Source organism: Strix aluco, chromosome 2, assembly GCF_031877795.1.
Source record: "Strix aluco isolate bStrAlu1 chromosome 2, bStrAlu1.hap1, whole genome shotgun sequence".
Taxonomy (NCBI): Eukaryota; Metazoa; Chordata; class Aves; order Strigiformes; family Strigidae; genus Strix; species Strix aluco.
This window is the reverse complement of record NC_133932.1, coordinates 91,338,605-91,362,912: the sequence shown is the minus strand read 5'-3', so window position 1 is coordinate 91,362,912 and position 24,308 is coordinate 91,338,605. Positions and strand designations below refer to the sequence as shown.

The following is a 24,308-nucleotide window of genomic DNA, read 5'->3' as shown; positions in this document are numbered from 1 at the left end:
TGGCCTCAACAACGATGCCTCTTGCAGCTTTTATTGAAGTAACTGACCTTTAATGGATCTTTTGGTCGCTCATTCACTACCTACAAAACAGGGGTAGCATTCACCCATCTCAGAGGGAAGTTGTGAAATATCTAGATATTACCAGCAACAAAACAATTCTAAAGAAAGAATACTCAGTCCAAGATTTGAAAAAGGAATGGCAAGTAAGACCAGGAAGATACTGTATTTTCCTCATTTGATCAGCATGTGCATAATTGATTTTTGCAGCCTTAATAATAATATTTTATCAGAGATTTTCTACACAACAGACATACTATCAAAAAAGGTTTACAGGCAATGCTTTTGTATTAGTAACTTTTAGAGTTAATAATACAATTAAGTGAACTTTTAGAATAGGTTTACTGCACATTATCAAATTTTTTTTTTGTTTTTTAATCTATATAAAAATTATTTTTAAAAAACCTGAGACAGAATTTACAAACGTCTTATTTTAATCATGCAAGATCCATTAGTACATTAATACCTCCATGGCAAAGACTCGGCAAGCAGATTTCCGTAAGGCTTGTTTCATTGCTATTTCAAGTCCTTCCAGATCATGATGCTGTATTACAAATGCCAGTACTGGCCACTGGAAATTTCTCTCTCCTTTGGAAAGAGAGCTGTGGGCGGAGATTAACCGAGAAAGTTCAGGAGATGGATGTCTCAGAAGAGAGGACCCCACTTCTATTCAAAAGCATAAAAATAAGCATACATTAGATTCTTTGTGCATTTTAATTTTATAGCCACAGTAAAAATAAAAAGCAATAGAGCAATTTTCGCAATGATATTTTTGTTCATTTTTCTTATGAGAAAAATGTGTTAAAGCAATTAGGATAAAATAAAGGAAAAATTATGCTTCCACTGAGAAAAAAACACCATTAACTTTTAAATCAAGCACAAAAGATGCACCACAGATTTCAGAAGCACTGTAATTCCTGAGCTGTTCGTAGGCTAATTTTACAGGGATTAACAAACAGCTAATGATTTTTAATAAACAGAAATAAAAGTCATTACATGTATTTATAAAAATTGTATTTGTCTACGGTTTCCAAGAAGAACTGCAAATCCAATGCCATGTCCTTGAATATTTTTCAATGCTTCTAATGTCTGTGCCCTTACCTGCATCTCCACTGTTGACTCGTCTCCTAGGGATTGCCTTTACACGTGCTGGTAAAATTGAGTGCTGTTTGTCATATTCTGATGCAACAACTGAATATGATCTTTGAAAGACTGCACGCTTCGCAAGATCTGTATCTGTTATTGGACTGGTTTCCAAACTACAAAGAAATCAGTGAAGTTATAGACCTATTAACAAATACATAGCATATACTTGAATTATACATAAACATTAAAGACACATGAATCTCATAATGACAATGCTACTACTGCATGACAGTTTGTCATGTACCTAATAACTGTTTAAATGCTGGAAAAGAAGGAACACGTATTAGAATTACATGTGGTGAAAAAGCATGCAAGTGCTTTATAAACAAATGTAATGATGTACACAGTAAGTTTCAAGAATTTAGGTATTTTTTAGAGAGAATACAAACATTCAGATCATGCCTGAATTGGAGTTTCAGACCAAATTTGCCCCGAGAATGCATGTGAAAAGTCTATGGGGTGAATTTTTAATATGCAAGCCAACTGAAATTTAGAACTTTACGTGAAGTAAAAGTTTTTAACATCATTAGCCTTAAAGCCAATTTTCAATTGCTACCGCTACACCTCCAACATGTTTTACTCCTTACCTTCAGTGGACTTCTTACAGTCTGCAGAAGAACTCCCAGCTTATGCTGTCCCTACAGGCCTCAGGAGACCATGGTGTCCACAGATTTAATAAAGGAATATACCGATACGATGCACTCTTAAGGAGTTTTGTTAGAAAAGTTCTATTTCTGAAAAGACTACATTGTAGATTGTAGCATTCCAATAAACTGTTTTTGCAGTCAGTATAAAATATAACAGATTGAAATAAAAACAGATTAAAAGCAAGTTTTCTCCTCATTACATCCTCATTATAATATGAGGAATCACTGTTTGATATCTGAAAACACCGAGCATCTAAGCTGAATTCAGACTATTATTAAGCAACAGTAAGAGCCTTTTTTTCCCCGGCAAACCAAAAAATTCTGTAATTATTTGAATTAGATCATAGTAAAATTAATGAGATAAGAAACTGGCTTAACTTGACAGAAACCACCTAGCACTCTTGGTCCTAGATAGCATTAAGTTGTCATTTCTTCAGTGACATTTTAACTTCCCACAGGAAGAAGAAGCAAGATTTCCTTTGAAAAACATAAGGTAATGAAATTCCCTCCTTGTCAAACTTCCTTTCAGCATGAAATCCTAAAAGGAAGATAACAGTTACTTCCTTTCAAAAAGGTCATTAATCTGCTCTACAGTCAGCTGTGTTAAACAGAAATACAAGGGGAAAAAAATGCTGCATTTTTAAGGAATTCGCAAGAGGTACGGTCCTTGGACCATTGCTCTTTAGATCACTTTTTGAGTTCTGCAGTTCTGGAGATTTTGGAAAAATTGTATTTGTCTCTACAGGGAAATAAACAGGCCTGGAGTAAGGACTATGGATGAATAGAATAAACTGGTTTTTGTATTTACATTCTAAAACCAAGACCTTTCTAGAGAGAAGCAATTCATTTGCATTATAGTTAAGAGTTTCAAATCCAAACTTGCATTACTAGTGGTTGAAAATATATGTGATATGCTATGATTCACTGAAGATATTTTTCTAACTACAGCTTCATATGTTTTCAACTTTTTTGCTGCCATTTCAGAGATTGATCTGGGCTGATCTGATACTTTAGCTACTTAACTACAGCAATGTTTTCCTTTTTTTTTTTTTTTTTTTTTTTTTTTTTTTTAAAATTGTTGTTATGTTAGTGCTTTAGCATTTGTATATAGTACCTAAAATTACAAGGAAGTACCTTGGGGGCATAGATTTCATGTTACTCTCTGGCTCTTCAAAGACATTAGGGCTTGCATCAGGAGTAACTGAGATGTACGGTGCAGGTACTGAAGTTGAGCGCAGATACCTCATCTCATCCTGGAAGAGGTTGTCATCCTGGTACCCAACAAAATTTTCATGATGATGCCTGCATCAAATTAAGATTTTTAAAATTAGGATTAAGGATTACAAGTTCCTGAAACACACACATGCACAAAAGTTCTTTGCCAATACATTTCGCCAGCTGATGCTATTCATTTACTCCTCACCTAACGCATTTAAGCTGGTTGTGGCTTACAAGTGTTCGTGGAAAATATAATGGCATTTTCAACAAACAGGGAGTGGAGATCACCCTTTGCTATCTTCTAGGATTTTCATTAGATATTTCCATTATGTATTTTAGGCTCATGTCTATCCATCATAAACATGAGACACTACAGTGAAATCTACTTAGAAATACCAAGTAAGGACAAGTCTTCTGGTTTCCTTCTTACTATTTTTAGCTGTGAAGAGACGAAAGTAGCACATGTCTGCTACTAACACGGTAAATTAAACCCTTCAGGAAATTCTAAATTCTCTGGAGAGAAACTAAACTACTGTTAAAAAATACTTAGCATCCAAAAGCTACTCAGGGCATATTTGACCCCTGGAGCAAATACAGTCTAAGAAATCAAACAAGATTATGGAAACAAGAGAGAAAGAAGAACAAAGATAATAAAGAATTAGGAAAATATGTATTTTTCTATGTAAGTTTCAGTTTAGTTCATACACACATTTTTATTCAACACCATAAATAGAAGAGTATTAAAATTAACATTCATAAAATTCCTTTAATTACCTTGCTAAAGTCTGTAGATAAAGACATGGCATTTTAATAGGAAAGTCTTCAGAAATTCCTTCTTTGACACTGGGAAGTTGAGATTGGAATGCTTTTGCAGGGTGATAGCAGAGGATACTGGGCTCAGCAGCACTACTCAGTGACAGTAAATACAGTGCATTGGCTTTAATCACTTGATGAGCTTCCATAGTTGGCAAGGCACGAGGAGTCTTAACTTGCATTGGTTTTCTCCTAGATTGTTTAATCTAGAGAAATTTAAAAAGGGTATATTTAAATTATACTTCATCACAGGAAAAGCTGACAATGTCACTTAAACTAAAGTTGCTTGATTCTTCCTGTTACAAAATGCTTTCTATTACAAAATGGCACTTCTATTAATTTCATAACATTGCAAACTTCTAATAAACAGCTGAAAGTTTTTATGTTTGCCTAAGGATGAATTTTGTGTGCAAAAAGTTTCAAAAATAAAGTTGAATTAGCATTGCTCTTCTTATCTTAAAGCATGTTGAGGTTTTAAGCAAGAATTTGAAATTGGTCATGGAAGACCAACATAAGAACATCACCTTTGGTACTATTCCCATTAAAAATTGCTCTAGTTTGCCCAGTGTTTGGCATCTGTATCCAATCATCTGGGTGATTAAGATCATTAAAGAAACTATAAACATATAAAGTTAAATAAAGAACATATTTCAGTAGGCAAATAAAACAGAATTCAAAGTTAAATAAACTGACACACACTTCTAAAAAATTAGGTATTACATCCTATGCTGCAGTTGTATTGGGGTAAAAAAAATAAAATTACTTCACGAATTTGAAAACGCTACCCTCTGAAGGGAAGAAATCTTGTCAGAAGTAATCAGCAAAGTTTCTATCTTAATATTTTAAACCTATCAATGACATAAGTGGATATTCCAAAACCTTTCAGAATTCTGAAATTCCAAATTTTTTAAACTGGGTCTACTTTATGTTCAAGTTGTGAACACAGTACTATTAAGCAGATAGACTGCTAAGCATACGAGAAACAGATGAAAATACCTTCTCTCTTGCTGCTGCCTGCTTTTCACGGAGATATTTTTCTCTGCATCGATCACAAACCAAATACCAAGTGCTTCCTCCAATACCACCATCGCCACAATTACCAGCCCATCCTCCACAAAAGTGCCCAATGCTATTATAACCTTGGCCACCTGCGTAACGGCCACAACCTACATCAGGGAAAAACATGAAAAAAAGTTATTTCAAAAGAAAGATTATTATTATATTATTTATTACTGTAAAAGAGGGATGGAGGGGGAAGGAAGACACTTGTCTTTTCCTGGCCTAATTTTCTCTTTTTCTGTTTCTCTGAACTGATTAAAAAACAAGGTGCATGTCCATGTATTCCAGCAGTATCCAAAGAATCCAGATGCACTGTAGTTTTCAAGTTTTTATTATGAACTTGTCCAAAGCATCAACAGCTATTCATACAGTTAAGTGATGGTGAGGTCAGCATTATGTGTTAGCCAACATTATCTATAATTTAACAAACATAAAAAACCACCCCTCTCTAACAAAGCTTAAAAGGGAATGAAGTACATTCCTTTGCTGATTACTGTTTTTCAGAAAGATTCAGGGCATTGATAATTGCTGCGTAATAAGGCTCCTGAATTTTGCTTTAACTTTTCATACAGTGCTAAAATGAGCGCATACAACATCAGCCTGAATTTACTGGCAAAATAATTAGTTATGTTTACAATCTAGAAAACACAGAAATCATTTTGTCTCTAACAAGGCTACTTATTACTAGCTACATCGTAGCTAATCCCTTCTGTTAGTGATCCCATTTCTAAAGAAAACACAACTTACATATCTTTTGAATTCAGTTGACTAGCTAAGATAATGCCTAGCTAGCACTGATTTACCTAATTTTCCTAAAATTAAACAAACCCCTGAAAAAAATTCAGGGACCCACATGAAGAGACAAAACAACAGACTCGGGTTGTATTTTACAATACAAATTGTCTAGTGACTCTAACTGGAATTTTTTATTATTTTTAAGATAAATTTAAACCAAAAAAATTAAGTCACTGATTCCCAGTGCTGACACAGTAGATAAAGAAAAGTTTTCTACTGTTCACAGCAGAATAATAATAAACTTCTGGCAACACAGAAACCTTAATTAATCAATCTCATATTTTTAATTTTACTTCCAATTTTCTCAGCATAGTTTCAAGTCCTAAAGGGTAACAAATGGCATGTTTCTGAAGAGCTACTGTAAAGTCAGCTCATTGTTTTGGCCTTGTTTTAAACAACCTTCTCCAGCATCTTTAAAAGCTCAAATCCATAATTACTTAAAATTACTTATACAAGCACGTAAATAATTTATGTGTGTCTAAGCTTTGATTTAGCTTATATACCAAACTGTGTTAAAATGTTAGATAAGACAGCCTGACATATTTTCCTAACAGTAACTAATACCAGAATGTGCGTGTGCAATATATTTTACAGATGGACACGGGAATTAAAAAATATGTAATCTTACCTGGATGAGCTTGTCTCATGTGGTAAGTCACCGGATATGGATGGGATTCTCCACACAACTCACAGATGGTGTCTTTTTCAGGTCCTCCCACTGCAAGCTGAGCCATCTCGCCAAAAAGATTTCCCCTTGGCCTAGTCTCAACCTTTTCTTTTTTCTTCTTCTCTTTTTTGGTTTTCTTGTTATCTTTGTCACTTTCCTTCTTCTTTAACACAGCACAAGAACCAGGACTTGGAAAAATCATGTTTTGGGAAGCTGCTTTAATAGTCGCTAAAGAAATATCTTCCCAGAAAGCTACCAAGTGCTGCAGTGTTAACGGAAGAGGAGACTTGGATTTCATCGTGTGATGACTGGATGTTTCAAAGGAGGTAGATTCAGTTTTTCCATCCTCACACTTTTCATGCAGAGGTGGTTCTTTTAACATTGAGAGGACTTTGTTTTTATTGATGCTACCCATTTTAGATATATCTGGTCCATGAGGTGAGATGTTGAACATGTTAAGAGCAGATGATATTTCCAATGAATGTCTATTTTTCAGCTTGGTTTCTTTTTCCTCTGCAGGTTGTTGAGTAAGACTGCTTCGTATTGGTGCATGCTCTTTGGACAGTTCTGGATTAAACTTCAAAAAAGATGAACAAGCCATAGCATCATGAACTATTCCCTCATGCCAAAGAAATGCAGCAAATACAGCTCTAGCACATTCCGCAACGGAAGGTGACATTGCTTGCTTGGCAGGCTCTACAGGCTTGGAGCCATCTCCTTTGAAAAGAAAGCTGGATTTTTCCTTTTTGGGTCTTGTGTGCCTACCAGCACATTTACGGCTCACTTTTGGAGATGCTCTCATGTCTTGCTCGTCTTTCAGTGGTGCTTTTCCTATGCTGAAATGAACTTTATTAGAACCATCGTCCAGACTTCTGAATTCTGTGTTGTCTTCACAGGTGCTATCTGTAATGCTGTTAGTCTTTAAAGTACTTGAAGTACATACTTCAACAACCTCACTGTGAAGATTTTCTTGTACGACATGAGGGGAAGGAGCTCTATTTTCAGTTTCTGTAACAGGTTTTCCATCTTTTGCAATAATTTTTGGTTTGGGTGAAGTGGACCTCCCCCTTAAGGGTTCTGTTAGAGGTACTTTCTTTTTGCGAAGGGTGTCTGGATCTAATGTGTAAGAATCTGATTTGGATCGTTCTCGAGGAGGATCAAGCTTTGTTTTTACAGGGGATGAAGCTTTCTGAGGTAGAGTTTTGTCATGGGGTGATGAGGATCGTGGAGAACTAGCACCAGATCTAACAGCTGTAAGTGTCTTTGTCTTTGGAGAAGATGACCGGGTTCCTGGCCCTGGAGATTCAGCTCTCAGACCAGTAGTTGTTCTTCCATCGGTTTTTAGTGTTTGCAAAGTGTTATGATTTGGAGACAAAGACCTGCTGTGAGAGTCTGACCGCAATTTAGCAGCATCTGATTTCAGCATAAGAGACTCACTGGCAGATAAGCCTTCTGTATTCCTGGGTTTCTTCTGGTCAGCAGCAGCTCTGTTCATTCGCACATCAAGCTTGGGTGACCTGCAGTCAGCTCTGTGTTTTGACATGTCTGATTTTCCTGCTGGAGAAATCGGTCTAGCAGCTCCTGTGAAATTCATTCGGTCACCTGTTTAGTATATTTTATAATTAAATTATTACGTTTTGGCAGTGATACCTTTAATAATACAAAACAAGGATTAAAGATTTGAACACAAGATAAAATCCAAACACATGCTTCTGTTCACATCAAAATGAAAGGAAAGGGAATTTTTTTCCCCCTAAAATATTTCCAATACATTTCTTCTCCCAAATATAGATACAAACAAGCGTTAGGAAATATTTACAGAGAAAACGCTACTATGAAGGTATCAAAAGGCACAGTTCACTATTTCCACAAAACACTAGTAAAGGAAGAACAGTTTACACCCTTACGTAAAATGCCAGGAGTTAACTAAGTTTACCACAGTTGCCACAGAAACTAAGGATTATTTATTTATTATCTCTCTGTGTGTCAGCCTGACTGCAACAAGAGACTTGCAGAAAGATCAAATGTATTACCAGATTTATTTTCTTTAATGTTCAAAAGTCAGGAAACATATGAAGTAAATACAGCTATAAGGTAAATTGGGTAAGAGGCTTACAAACACGTTTAAAATGATACACAATGATTATCTGAGGTATCCACCTTTTAAAGACCACATACTATCAATGTTCTGCTACTAGAACACAACCTAGAAAAAAACCCACACTTTTTTCAAACACTAAGCTAAACCATCAACTCTGGTCTATGATGTCCTTTTATTTTGACACAGTAATTTATTATTCCTATGCACATTGACTTCGTATGTGTATTAATCCACAGAATTGTAAGAACTATAGGCAGCTTAATACAAATAGCTGCAAAACAAGTATATGCAAATAAGTATATTAAGCAATCTGCTTCTAATAATTCTGTGAACATGCTCAGTCCCTCTTGCAGAATTGTGTTTTGAAAATTAAGACAAGCAGTGTTGAAGTTACTGGCAAGCAATGCGCAATCGTGAATTAAATATAACTGTATATCCACAAAATATTACACTGCAAAGTCTTGAATGCAGTTAAAGTCATTCTGATTTGAATGGGTTTTCATTAGTTAAATGTAAGTTTCTCTTGTAAGACTTGTAGAATTAGGTCACAGTACTTTGGATTATTTTACTTTTTTAGACACCAGAAGGTTATTTCCACTGGTCTGGGTACTTTTTTGGGGAAACAACTATTTGTCAAAGAAAGAGTTTCAATTAATCAAAGAATATCTGCAAATTTGGACCTTGATTTCTAATGGGAACAGAGAGGATAGGCAGTCATCTTTTATCTAGTACCTTCAGCATTTGTTTAGAAAGTGTGAAATCTGTGTTTATCTCCTTCTGCATCATGGGATCTGAAGCAGTTCCCAACCATTAAGCCTTATCCCTATGCTAGAAAATATACAGAAGCACAGAGTGACCTCAGGTTTTCCTTTTACTGTCACCTCTCACAATACAATAACAAATGTATTTTTTTGAGCAAAGTCTAGCAACCCAGATGTTTCCTCAAGTTACGAAACAATTCTTATTATTTTGCTACCTCCATATTTAAGGAGCTTATAATAAAAGCAACAGGAAAAAGTGAAGGATACCTATATTAGAATATTTAATAACCCCGAAGGTTAGGGTACTCTCCTGGCTTCCCAAGATGTGGGACATGATAGGACCTCATGCTTCTTCAGGCACAGAAGAAATATTCTGTCTATATTCAGGAACAATATGCTAAATGTAAACAGTAGAATATAAGGAGAACTTCTCAAATGTCATCATAATCAATTTTTAGAGTCCAATCTGTCTTTATTATTTTTTTCTTATGAGTTCTATAATTTGGGGGGGGGGGGGGGGGGTGGAGGGGGGGTGGGTGAGGAGGGTAGGGGAAGGGGGAAGAGGAAGGGACGAAACAGCATGGTACAGCATGGTTTATAAAATGATTGTTCTTGGTAAAAGAAGAAAAATAAAAAGTTTCTTAAGTATCAGTCCAAGCATTTTGTTCATGCCAGCTCAGTTATTCACCAGTTCTACTGATAAGGTATTTTGATATGTCTACTTTGTGATATATGAATTCAGAAATGTAATTTATAATTATTTTATACACACTTTTCCCAAAAAACAAACAAATAATAAGAATAATTTAAGGTTTGTCAGATGAGACAATACTCTAGATAGAATCTTTTACAGAATTCCTCATTAAGGAAAAGGATTCCTTTTCTTAGAGGACATAAAATACCATAAACCATTCAGCAATGTATCACATTTAAAGTATATGTATGACTACTGAATATCAAGCAAGAAAACATTCTAGAACAAAATTCCTTATGAAAGGCATAGCTTAACAGTAGTTTCCAGCAATAAAAAATGTTTTATGATTTTAAAAGCAAAGGCTTGGATTTGCACATATACAACAGGTAAATAATCCTAATTAGCATTCTAGACTATCAGCACAAAGAAAAATCCCCCAAGTGAAAAACTGCATAATCATGTAGCCAACTGCTTTATCTGTAAACAAAAAACAATAAAACCCCCCATATTTTTCCCCTTTCTTCTTCCATATTTCATTTGCCTATTGTTTGAAAACAGGTGTTATTAGATTAGATTAACAGTCACCTTTCTGTTTACAAAGCAGTAAGAGATAGCTAGATCACATATCACAAAGTTGCTGCAACTCAGGGAGGCAACACTGAATAGTTATATCAAATAAGTTCCCAACAAATACCAAACTTGAACATTTACTTTTGAAACAGTATTTTACTAAGCGAATGAAATGAAAATGAATGGAAGGAGAAAAAAACCCCAACATTTTGAAGGTAAAATCTGAATAACCTTGCTACGTTGGCATGCATACCCACCCTTCAGTTTGTGAGAGAGAGATGAAATAGCAGAGGCAGGCCCAGCTACATCACTAGTTTTGTAAATACGCTCACGAGAAGCAAGGCAGCAGGATGGAGTTTCTACAGTGGAAAACAGTTGCACAGAAGCAGCACAGATTCAATGGAAAAAGCAGTAAAGATAAAAACAAGCATTTCAAATGATATGCATCTCCTTCGTTAAGTACTCTGAATTGACTTGAGACTCCTACATTAGTTTTAAATGAGAAACAGTTACTTCAAAATGTTTTCCTTGATCTAAACTTTAGAATCTTCTGTGATTTCAGCATTAGTTTCTAGGATGTACATCTAAGAATGTAGTATGTACAAGATGAGCCAATGAGATTTATAGTTCATTATAAAACCCAGCAGTAGCTAGTTTTGAACTGAACTCTGGTTTGAAATGTGAATTTTTATTCTGTAAATTCAGACATTAATTATTTAAAACTGCAATATGGCCTTCTAGAAGACTAATTCTCACTTTCTTTGGAGAAAATTAGAGACCATCTAGATGTTTGTGTTGGAAAGTCTCACTTATCACTGGAAAGAATGAAGAAAAATATATTAAACCCATCCAAACTACCTGTTTTCAAATCTGAATGCACTCAATAATGTAATGTTTTGAAAAACTTCACATACATAATGTGAACTGTAGTTTATCAACAGAAACATAACTAGCAACAGAAGAGTTTCTATCAAAAAATATAAACATGAAAACAAGTTTGTATCAACCCTTAAAATGATTTAGCCTTAAGAAAAAAACAAAGTTAAATTCTGATGTAATCCAAGATCATTTCAGTAGAGAGTCTACTGACAACAAATCTGTTAGAGGTACGGCTCCAAATGAAACTTGGAATGAGATAACATCAGGGACTATTAGTTTCAATTCTATCATTTTACTTTCCTATAATGTCATTACTAATTCTAATTTCAATTCCTATTTCTTCCTTTAGAAAAAAGTAAGTCAAATTCCTACTGCATTAATAAAGAGAATTTGTATGTTAGAAGATACTCTGTTTTAGAGAGACCCTTCTGTACATATGGAATAAGGCAAATGTTTTGAAAATAAGTGATTTCAATTCCTGCACTGTTTAAGACATCTTTTTGTCTGGTACTACATTTCCTAAGTTGTATATATAAATATACTAAACTCTCTATCTTATGAAGTGAACTATAGTTCTATAGACTCTACAATGAGAAGGTGTTCACACATTTGAAATAAGAATTTAATGCTTTAAAACCATAAAATAATCTGTATTTTCACAATCCAGTATTAGCATAGATTTAAGAACAGTATTACCTACTTTGATTGCCACAAATGGAGTGATCCAATACTAACTATATAGCTTCTGAGTAACAGGATGTCATTCCACCAATTTAAAAGGTAAAATGCAAAAACACACATTAGGAGCACACAGCACAAAGTAGGAGTAAAAGCAATCCTAAAAATATCAATTTGATACACCGGCATTCCATTCTATGAATAACTAAATGGAAATCTTTACTAAATCCGCTTTCATGAATGCACATTCACATTTCATTCTTTCATTCTATATCTGAGAATACTCACATTTTATAATGTTGTAATCTAGTTTACGTTGAAAAAGGTACTACTACTCAATCATTTCAAGGGGACTGTGGGTTGAAGAGAATAAGTCTCCCACATAATCTCCTTGCTGCCTCAGCAAACAGTGTATGTCTATCCAGGATAACTGGTCAGCCACAGGGACCAGCTTTTTGGTCAGGACTCCTTCTTTCTGAATCACCCTCAAAGACTACAAAGACTTGAAATACAAGGTAGGCAAGGTCTGCCTCATGTCACGTTCGAATGTGACAGTGTATCTTTAGTCAAACTCTTTCATTCAACATGGAAATAGCTCCAGCTTGAAAAGCTACACAATATGGAGACCTAAGAGACAGTTCACTTCCTACAGCAGGATGCAGTCTTCTAACAGCCATGCCTACTTCCTCTGAGGAAATGCTGGTAAACCAATCCGGGAGGCATGACATACCACCAACTGGTCCATGTTAGTCTTTTTTTAAACAAACTCTAAAAAAACCTGGTAAAATGTCTCTGGAGAGTGGAGATAAGTTAAAAGTTTCTTTCAAAATGCCACTGCTTTTCTTCATGACAATGAAAGAAAGCACTGACCTGCTTTTGCCCTTTTGCCTAAGCAATGGATGCCTCTTCAAAAAGAATGCTGAATTTCCTCAAGCACTGTATCTTTTTTCACATCCTGAAAATGCCATAGTGACAGCTGGACAAGGACACTTTTTTTTCATGAGTAAGAGAATATACTGAAGTCAACAAACATTTGAATATAAAACATTAAAAAGGGAGAAAAGTATTAGGTACTATTATAGCAGGAGAATGAGTGAGTGAATGAAAGCAAAAGCCGAAATGTAGTGTTGTTAGAAAAATATTAGCCATGTTCTTCACCCAAAGGTAGGGTTTGGAGCACCAACACTTGAGCCACTTATATTTATTCATTGAAAGAAGCATTCCTGTGCTAGAAGGTAGATAAAAATGATTCTATAATTTTATGATTTGTAACTAAGATTTCTGAAGATGTGATAAGCGAAATTTATTTCTAAAATAAAGTTTGACAGAATTTGTGCTTTCCTCCAAACTTTACCATACCAGTCCCTCAGGGATGGTTTTGGATTGACCTGGACAAATATACCTTTAATCTTTTGACATACATATCTTTGATCATCAAATCTGTAAAGCCTAGGGTATGAAACCGTTTAACTTCTTAGCTCAAATTTTCAGGAATGATGCTTTTGGCAATATGCAGCATCTGAAAAAAACCAGTTCAACCAATACTGTTTGGCTGCTTCACATGACAATTAAGTAATTTCAGCACAATACTGAAGAGATCAGTGTGCTTGGTTGAGAATATTCTCTCCATTTTCCTGAAACACTGCTGAGAAGGGTTATGTGCTCCAAATGTGTACTGATGTTTTGTGCCTCCTCTACAGTTTAGGAGATGCAGATATAAGCACTGCAGGCGAAGCCAGTGGTTCTAAATACTCTGCAACTAGCACCTAGAAAGGAAAGGAACAAAACCAAAAAGAAAGTGGTAGCGCAAGATTAAAGGGATGTATCAAGGAACCCCTGACAGGAATGGTAGAGGCTGATCACATATTGTGGGACCACATGCTGGACTGAAGCTCTGCAGCATGGACTCACAAGGAAGCAGCTTGACAGGACACTATGAACATACTGAACAGCAGCTCAGCACTGCAGTTTCTGCCTGGACTGAGATGAGTCAGTAAGCAGTAGCTGTGCTGTGCAGCTGCTCAGTGAGCTGCCTGGGCTGCAGTGGAAGCAGGAGAATGTGACAGATGAGGCTAACAACGGGGGTCCAAAGCCTCTTCAGACTATAAATCCATTCTTCATTTGCAATAGCAACTCAGATGCGAGGAAACATGGCATAAAGGTCTAATGCTGGTGACTGCAAGGTCTCACACTTCCCTCCCCAAGTTCAGAGTTCAACAGCCAATTGTGAAATTTTGGTAACTGATGCTGGATAGCATAGCAAGATCCCGTTTCCCTGACTTATCACATCTAAGGAGTTTTACGACCCAGCACACACTGCTGAAGGTTGAGAAACAAGATCTTCCTCCATCCTCTTAGGTTTCCACACTTCACCTATACTCAGAATTCAAGCAGAAATTTGATTCTTCTGTGCTCTTCAGAAAGTTCAGAGACAATTTAATCAAGCAAGTAGTAATAATCTTGCAGCTATGGGAGGTTGCAGTCCTGAGCAAATCTGTTACTGGTGATCTTACAAACATCTCAGAAGCAAGCATATGCAGGCTGAAGTAATTACAGATTGTTTTGCTGAAATAATCAAGGAAGCAACATACATAACTTGTGCGCTTTCTGTAAAAAACATCCTTGCTAAGATTCCAAGACAATACTTGGAATTCCATGTAGGTTACGCCATCTCTTCTAGCTTTTTTGGACTTTTAGCTGCACAAAAGACTGACAAGGAATTAAAATACATGACAAGAGCATCTTAGCCTGTCCCCATGAAAAAGAAAACGACATCACAGCTTTTTTCCCTTGTGACCACGTGTGAAAATTAGCAAAGGAATTAAGCAGGACAGAACAATCAGTCCTTCACAGAGTTCTAGCAAATAACACAAAACTGAGTAACACAGTTCCTCCTTCTTTTTATAATATCCCTTTTGTAACAAATTGTTTGACAAAACACACAGGACTCTTGTTAGTTTACCTACTTATGATGTGAAAAGAATAACAGAGACACTTCTCTTTTTCAAGCACGATATGCAAGGAAGTGGATGTCCAAAACTGTAGTATTTCCATAAAAAAATAACAAGACACTGTATTGGAAGATAAAAGGTTGTGACAAGCCCTTTCACTCTTCCTTAAATAAATCTGAAACCAGACCAAACCCCAAGCACAGAAACTATTAATCAGAAAAAACAGCTGCCTACAAACTCTTCTAAAGAAAAACTACAATCTGTCACTGGCACAGAGTATGGTTTATAATCAGAGCAACATTTTTCTTGCTATTATAAAAATCTGAATTAGGGAAATAATTCTAGAGGACATTCAGCCTGATCCTAACTTTCCTCAGAATCATGCTTGCTAATAAAGTTTCTCCCCAGGAGGACAGATATCTGAGGAAGAACAGAAAATTTAAGTGGTAGACAAAACTATTTAGGCAGACTTTAAATCAAGACTGGTATTTAGTACATAACCTCTGCAGCCATGGAAACCTAGGCTGACACAGCTTCTTTTGACTATTAGACTATCATTAGTCCCTTTAATATAACATCTATTGACTATAAACATTAATTTTAATTTTTAGATCTAACTTTACTGCAGGAAGCACATAATTTGAAACTAAAACTAAGCGTGTCTAGGGCAAAAGTCCAAGTGACTTGATATGGAGTCTTGGGATATGTTATTTAATGGATTTAACTTTTAATTACATGGTTGGTAACAGAAGGCTATAAAGTGCTTGGGAAATAATGAAGGAAACTTTCAGGCTTAAAGACTTTATGTTACAGTTCTATTATAGCTGCAGCAGCATTGAACACATTAAAACCCACACAGTGGAATTCGACCCAAATAGAACTTTTCTGTCTAAATATTTTTATTGCATATATGCCTTGCTGTTCTAATTAATCTTATATTGCAAATTAATCCACTAATTTATAATATGTAAAGTTTCAAGAATATAGTAATAATAGAACTGCTTAAAATAAAATTTTTAATCTAGAGAGTCTTATATCCCTCAAAATTTCCTTGACTATTAAATGAACAAGTATATGAATATAGTCTTACAGACCTCCCTGACAACATTCTGAATTTGGTTGAACTTATAAATGTAAGATTAACAAATCTGCATAAGACTAAGGAAGTTCAAACAGGAAATTTTCCCCCATATAATTCTTAAACTGACAGTGAAAACAAAAATGGTAATATTTCTCTCCTTTATGCATAATTTACATTATCTGCATCAAATCTTAAATTAGATAATAAACTGTTTGGAAGAAAGTCCTTGTATCAAATCACAGTTAGTGCAACAGTATACCAGTTCTGGTTGACAACTTTTGCCCTGTTGGAAGGGCAAATAACCATTTTGGTTGAGACCTTATACTAAGCTAAGATCCCAAATCAGACACAAACTTGAAAATTTTTTCCAGTTTCACTATTATTTTATTTGGTAGACTACCAGTGCTCCCCCTATCTGACAAAAAAGGCTTCCTTCTGAATCAGGGATCCTTATTAAAACACAAAAAAGTTTACTGAATACAGTTTATCTACATCTGTTCGATAGGCAAATCCATTGAGCAAGATCATGTTGGGCAGCCAATTAAAAATGTTGATAGCTTTTCTTTCCATACACAAATCATCTGAAATTTGAAATAAGACAATTAGGGTTATTTTTGATGCAAAGGTGAATAAGAAACTGACTTTACTACTCTGAAAAAGATAAGAAAACTAAAAGTGATGGCATACAATTGACAAATTCTCAGTGATGGCGTGCTGATGCCACTGGCAATCAGCTGTTTTATCTGAGTAGGTTTTGAAATATTCTGCTTTCAGGACATTGGTTTAAGTCCAGTATAAGTACAGATGATCACTGTCACTGTATTTCTGACAGTCTTTATAGAAATGAGTTAGATATTTTAATCTAGTTCTAACATGAAGCACTTCATTGTCACTTCAGTAAGCTGAGCTGGATAGATTGAAGTCTGCATAGACATAGAGACCGAACTGACTGACAGGGTCCCAGAAGAAAAAAACTGAGTCACTTCTGAAGGACAGTTTATGTGAGACAGGAGAAAACCAGTATTCCTGTGACCCATGCTGTACCTGTTCTGTACATAAGGAAGAACTTACTGCAATATCTGCTATCCATCGTGAATGTGAGCTTTTATTTTTCATTAACTGAAAACTAAACAGTTTCCTGCCCTTCCATCAGTAATCAGGTTAACTGCTATTCACCTCTAGGTGCAAACTTTCATGTCCATGCCAATCTGATGAGCACCCAACAGAAGACTACCAAAGACTTTCTTATGAGTAGTGCCAAGTTGTTCCTACTGTCCAGCCACACCCCTGAAGTTAGGAGTGATGACAAAAACAGGAATTTAGGAGGTACCTATGAATTTACTGAAGTCCATTTTTGATGTTAAAAGAATTATCAACATTTTGTACCATATAAAATGTTTACCTTAATTAAAAACCCAGAGTTGCATACAATATTGGAAATGCACTTTCATGACTTATCTATGCTGCAGAACACATACAAAAGCAAAATACTGTCAATATAGAAATTAAAGTTGAGCAAGTATACTTCTTTAGGAGCATTACCTCACATGCTTCTGAATCATGAAAAACTTAACAAAACAAAACCAGAAAGGTGCACTGAGGGATGATTAGTAGCTGGTAAGCAACGGAGAACAGCAATGTCAAAGCTGCAGAAATGGACTGATGAGGCAGGTAAGGCTGACAAACTTACTCTGAAGCTGTGGCTGAGGCTGCTGGAAGGAAAGGGGCTGTCCGAACACAAATGGACTGTGGACTAGGGAAGAGGGAGGTTTTGCAGCTTGATCAAAGATGGAAGGAGCTGGGAGATTTGGCCGTGACTGAATGGAATTCAGTATGGCACTCAGTTGGTCACCTGTAGTGGGCAAAACAGTCAAAACTACAACCTGTTACTTGTCATTCTCCAGAAAGGCAGAGTAAAATGGTGCTCAATTAAAGTTTAAATGATGATAAAAGAGAAAGCTCATAAATCTTGTTTAGCCACATACAACTCTGGTTGTGGCTAAACATAAAAATCTCACCCCATGCATGGCAACAAAATTACTGAGAAGTACAAGCAGGGTTTTTAAAGATCATGGATATTTTACTACAATTGTTTAAAACATTTCAGAATAAGAGATTTATATTTGCCTTGCTAAAAAATGAAGAGCAGCCAAAGAAAAAAAAAAAACAGAAACCCCTAGCATTTACAATAATACACACATGCAACAGAACATGCAGAAAAATATTAGAAAAAAATGATGAGAAGGGAAAGATAACATGTAATTAGGCTTTGGCAAGTGTATTTCTGTGTCAAGGCTTTGGTAAATATTTGCTCGTTTTTGCAAATATTTTCAAAAGTATTCTACCATGCTGTTTTTCAAGATCAGATTTAAGATAATTTAAAAAAACTTAAGTACCACTTAGGAACTGGCACTGGTTTTCCAAAGAACTACATGCATTAGTTGTGAGGCAAATGAAGGCCTTCAAGAAACTAGCATGTTAAAAAGAGTTTTAATTGCTGAATGTCAATTCTGAAAAAACTCTATGTGAGCATTAGAAATACATGAAGCCTACAGTAAGAAGGCAGAGTTTATCACACCATGTTATAACTTGAAGTATACTTAGTAATAGGAGCTGAGAGACACCAAGAGTTTGAGAGCATCTCATATTTGAACCATCACCAAGCAAATTCTGTGTCACTTTATTCTGCAATTCGTATCATTTTGACAGCATTCTAGAAATCCTAGTGCAAAAAATTTAGCAGATAATACAGAATTTACAACTCACTGAATTTACAACATTTTTAGGTGATTATCAAATGTCTTTTCATAGAATTAGAGAAAGACCAGTGGGTGTATGGAACCCTGTGTTACCTAAGAACTCCAAAACTGAAGTTTGCACTTATTTTCTTGGTATTCTGGTTTCAAAATTAAGAGAACAAAAATATCAGAAAACAGCTGGAACGCCTTTCTAAATAATCATCTACAGGTGTCAATAAATCAATTTTATTCCACTGTTTTGGAAGCAGTATACCGAAAAAATATTGGAATCAGTGCTTGGGCAGCAATCACTCCTACCTTAATAACCTAGAAGTGACTGACATGTTTCACAAATCACAAATAAATATGACCAGCCTATTTCCTAAAATGAGTAATTATTTTAAAAGGAAGAACACCTGATAAGAGGTTGAAAGTCACCTGCCCACCATAATTAAATATGGAGGTGGGTAGGGTCATTGATGAGACTTGCCTGCAACGTAGAAGGCTGGAATAGAAAAGACATAGCTAAATCAAACAGAATGATTGTGTGAGTTATGTCTTCTGCCTCGCAGGTAATATTGTAAACACAGACCTATTACATGCGGATCTTTACATTTGACCAGCACTCTGAAACACTCACAGATGGTGACTGAATTTTCATTGAAACTAGTGCACCCCTACAGAAGTTCTTTTAACAAACAAGCACCTCCAAAAGAACTGTTTTATTCAGAAATTCCCCATAGAGAACATGCTTGTGCCTTCAGTTTTTTTATTTTCCACAAAACTCAAAAGCTTCTTAGACCTGAGAACGCAAAAATAGTGTATATAGAGTAACAATGCAGATAAAGAATTCTATTTTGGGGAAAGTATTATCATTATTCTTTCAATACAGTTGCCAACAACTCTCCACTCTTGGGCAATTCAGAAGGAATTACAGTACATGGAGAATGAATAAAGTCATCTAGTTGAGTTGCTCACTCACACTAAACATCACAGTTTGAGGGTATGTCAAGAGAATAATGCGTATAAAATGATATGGAAGTCAATGCCAGGAGTAGCTTCCAAACTTTCTGTACCTCTAATATCCCAAAGAAACACCTTAGAAACTGTTTATGATAGGATATAGTAAAAAGAATCATGATGTCTTCAGAAACTAGGATGCCTGTTAATACGGCATATTGCTCTCCAATATTTCATCTTTGGACAACACAGGAAAAAAAAATATTTTCCTAATATGCTTCTGCAGTAAAAGAACATAATACTTCTGCACTATTACACAACTGACATTGAGAGACAAGCTGTAATACTGCTTCACATGCTGAACATCTTAAAACACTTCCACTTTTGTGATTCAACCGTTACTTTGAAATGAGTATGGCTGAACTGGGAAAAGCACTTCTGTATAAAGAGCCCAAGAAAACAAAAGGAAAACGAACTTTTCCAGCCTTTGTCCAAAAAAAAAATGTTTCCCATAGCAATGCAGGGACAAGTATGAACTGCTTCTTTATGCAGTAAAACACCGTGACATGATATAAAACTTTTTCATGTTAAGAAAATAACAGACTAGAACATTTAGGAATATTTTTTCCCCTCATCTCTCTTCTCCTTTAAAACAAGTCTTAAACCAAACTATTTTAATTTAAGAATACTAAGAATACATGCTGGTGTTAAAAACACATAGCACACCTTAGGCCCATGCTTGTAGTGGCACGGACAGAGTAGAGCGACGTAACAGTAGAATGACAAAGCTCCCTGTTTCAGTAATATTTCTCAAGGACCTCTGCCTCAGCAGAAGTCCCTTCTGTATTATTAAATCTTCTAGATCCAATCAATGAATGAACAGACAGCATGCAGTTTGAGTTTATTGTGATGGCTTATATATATTTACATGTTGCCAATGAAATAAACTGTAGTTAAAAGAAATAAATTATTTCATGTCAGTAAAATTAACAAGGTTTTACTTATTTCCCAGATTTTCTAACTGGTATCTAAGTGATTGAAAGGTAACTTCAGATTTACAACTTAAATCTCAAATGGTACCTTTTGTCTTGTCACCCCATTAAAGGCACTTAAAAAACATCAAGACAGTTGAGAAGCTTTTACAAATGTTTGTGATCATTTTAAAACACATGCTTTCTAAATACTTGTAAAACAGGATATGGAAATTATTGTATGTATTTTTTATTTCTGCATTACAGTTTTGTGCCTACCACTACAGAAAGCCTCAATTGTAACTTACAAATCTTTGACGATCCTTTTTATACAGAGAACTTTGAGTGAAATTAAGGCAGAGAAAAAAGCAGTTATAATATTAACTACATGTTCTGTAAAACACCTTGCAATTCATTGCACTACTGCTTATGTTTTTTGGAGAACATCTGATGGTGCCTAAAAGGTCAGGAAATGAGTAATAAAAATATAAGCAAAGTTAAGAAAAACATTGGTTTTTAAAATGTGAGTGTAAAAAACATACCTTTGTTATTTCCAAGGCCATAATCAAACCCTTGTCCATTACTACAGCTTGTCCCCTTACTGAAAGCTTGTATTGAAAAAGGACTTGGAGGAGGAGTCTGAACATTTTGATCTAGAAGGACTTGCTCTGTAAAAAAAACACATCACTGCAGAATTAGACCTTCTTAGTAACAGATCTACATTGGAAAGATGAGTCACAAGGCAAAGGAGTGATATTTTTTTCCACTGATAGCACTCTTCCACTCTACTCAATTCTTTTCAAAGAAAAGCACATCTCTCTTCTTTAGAGCTCATATTCTAAAAATATAGATGGAGGACTTAATACCATGCAGACTGTTTTTATGTTTGACTGAGTTGCTGCCAGCTTTGCCATCATATGCCATTTAGGAACAGGCTTGACACTTTGTTTTTCAGTAACATCACACCATTCAATGTTTATTCCTTGGACAGCAATTGTTAAATTCATTTGACAAAGCAGGGTGGAGAAAGGACAATATTCAGAGTGGCAAACTCAGAGCTAATAAGCTTTTAATCCTGGCTACACCCTAATAGTTCACAGGATAGAAGACATTTTTTCCCCTGAGAGATTTACTCATATCTGTTACTGAATACTACAGTTTTACTTCCTGTATGATACTAAAAAAAAACTCCAACTAAAACCAACCTTGGGTCTTTCAGAATATCTGTAACAACAGAAGCACCAAATAAATGAGAGACAGAATCCACTTGACTATTTAGATTTAGGGAGACATTACTGACTTAATGTGGCCAGAAATATCATTCCAAGTGATGATCTATAAGAAAAAATTCATAAGTAATCTCCCAAATTCAGGTTAAAAGCTCAGGTTGGCACCCTGAACAACCTTCTCTCTTGTAAACGTATTTAATGTGGATTTAAAAAAGAAACAAACAAACAAAAAGAAAAAAAAAATCACACCTCTTCTAAGAGCCATTTTTAGAAAGTTGCATTTCAGGCTGAAACCCCATTTCAGAGTACAAACTTTTATGTAACACATATTCAAACTGAAAAAAAATTATCAGGGAGAAGTTTGTAAATTTAAACTTGGCTTAAAAAGGAAAGGATCTAGAATTTTCTCAGAGACAACTCTAGATCGAGCTGTAGTGTTTCAGATAAAGTATCTGGATAAGCGCCTACAGATTCAGTATGACTTCTGTTTTGTCTCTGACAGAAATCTTAATTCTTTCTGAGAATTTCATTATCAATTTATTAAATAATAAAACTACAAAAGCAATCTGAAAGATTGTATTATTTATGGATAAAAATATTGACAGTTGCAAATCTAGTTGGAGCTCCTCCAAATCTTAATTATCTCCCTCCAGCAAAAGCATTGAAACTGATGACAAAGAGTATTCCTAATTCATTTCCCAGCAAATAAAAGCAATTAGTTTAAATGATTTTCAGATGTGGCTTAAGTGCATTAGTTTTACTTGGTACCAAGATGGACTAGGAACATAGAATAGGTTGAAATATCTCAGTAATTGCACTGATAACTTAAACTGCTTTAGCTAGATGCACAAGAGAAATCTATCTTCATCCTACTTATAAAATCGTAGACTCATCCAGAAAAGAATAAAACCAGGCATGTCAAGGCACAGGATTCACATCAGAAAGTTTCTGAGGTGCCCTATGCACTGGATTGTAAAAATCCTACTACAGTTTTGTCCTGAAAGCTGGAAGCTTGCATTTCTGTTTTACTGTGAGTACAACGATGTACTTGAAGACGTCCTTCAGTAAGAGTACACAACTATCAAGAATCTGAAGACAGACCTTTCAACAAGGGTTTTGTTTAAATTCTTCCAAATTTGGGAATTCATACTTAAAGCACAGATATACCTTGAGAAATTAGAGAGAAGATGAAATGATAGACAAATTACTGAAGCTGGAAAAGACTACTTAACATACACAAAATAGTGTCAAGTAACAAGACGTTATACCTATTCTTCAAAATAAGTACTCTTAAATGGAAATTTCTGCACACTGCTTAGTCTACTAACTTCAGAGAAATTATTTTCTACAGGAGAAGCGAACAGCCTCATATTAGGATAGAAAATGATGAAGTTAGTTATTGAGTATGTGTACTTTCAACAGTAAGGTATCGTTCCAATTCAGAAATACTTAAGTTTCTAGAATCTACTCGGACTCTTTGAGCAGCTCAGAATTTGACACTATCAGACATAACTAAAAATAGAAAATTATGACTTCAGAAAAGATACTGTGCTAAATATTAAGTAAACACTTTTTTTCCCCACAATTTATACATTTTAAGAAAAACTCTTGGTTATTCCCCTTCTTCACAGAATATTTTGTATCTTAAAGTCAAACAGCAACAGCCTACAACAAACACTTACATATTAGCAAGGAATTACTTTGTTTTAATATGGTAACGTGATGATAACTATCAAAGTATCTAGTTGTGAAATAATTTTCAGCACAAAATGTCAAAACCAGAAGGGCAAAGAGTCTGATATAATGAACAAATAAAAGGCTGACAATAAGTACTACGTAAAAACACAAGCAGAATATGACGGCTGAGGTGGAAGTTTATCATGAAGACATCTTTTGTAAAGCGCATACATTAGATCCCATAAATGGAGTGGGAAGACTATAAATTGAAAACATCTAGATTTATTCAGAAACAGAGAAATACGTTGAAGAAAAAAAAAAAAAGGGCTTGAAGAAAGTAACTCTTCATGTTGAAACAAACCAGCCTCTAGAGAACTCTACTAAAATTTTATTATCAATGGAAGAACCTTAAAAGTTTCTCTCTAAGAATACCTGTAACAAAATCATGCTAATGAAGATCCATAGTAATTTTTACTAGACATTGGGAAAGACAAGAGGGACACACTGGACAGCTGGGGTGCTGTATCCAGTTTCAGGCTCCCCATCAGCAGACAGACTGAAATTACTTAAACTGAGGCCACCAAGACACTCAGGGCAGTAGAGCATACAACATCAA

At 35.2% G+C, this 24,308-nt stretch overlaps 1 protein-coding gene across 21 annotated transcripts in view; it reads right to left on the bottom strand.

The window, feature by feature from the left end:
• MYCBP2 (MYC binding protein 2) overlaps window positions 1–24,308 on the bottom strand; it is a 204,488-nt gene that overhangs the window by 31,580 nt on the left and 148,600 nt on the right. For 13 of the 21 annotated variants that reach the window (XM_074815495.1, XM_074815477.1, XM_074815483.1 and 10 more), the window contains 9 exons: window positions 21,329–21,454; window positions 17,808–17,993; window positions 10,786–10,887; window positions 6,364–8,004; window positions 4,878–5,047; window positions 3,843–4,087; window positions 2,985–3,152; window positions 1,159–1,316; window positions 524–723 (listed from right to left, as the gene is read on the bottom strand). In XM_074815495.1, coding sequence (XP_074671596.1) covers window positions 524–723; window positions 1,159–1,316; window positions 2,985–3,152; window positions 3,843–4,087; window positions 4,878–5,047; window positions 6,364–8,004; window positions 10,786–10,887; window positions 17,808–17,993; window positions 21,329–21,454 — 2,996 coding nt within the window. The remainder of the gene's footprint in view (window positions 1–523; window positions 724–1,158; window positions 1,317–2,984; window positions 3,153–3,842; window positions 4,088–4,877; window positions 5,048–6,363; window positions 8,005–10,785; window positions 10,888–17,807; window positions 17,994–21,328; window positions 21,455–24,308) is intronic. The other 8 variants (XM_074815486.1, XM_074815499.1, XM_074815488.1 and 5 more) reach the window with 6 other exon arrangements.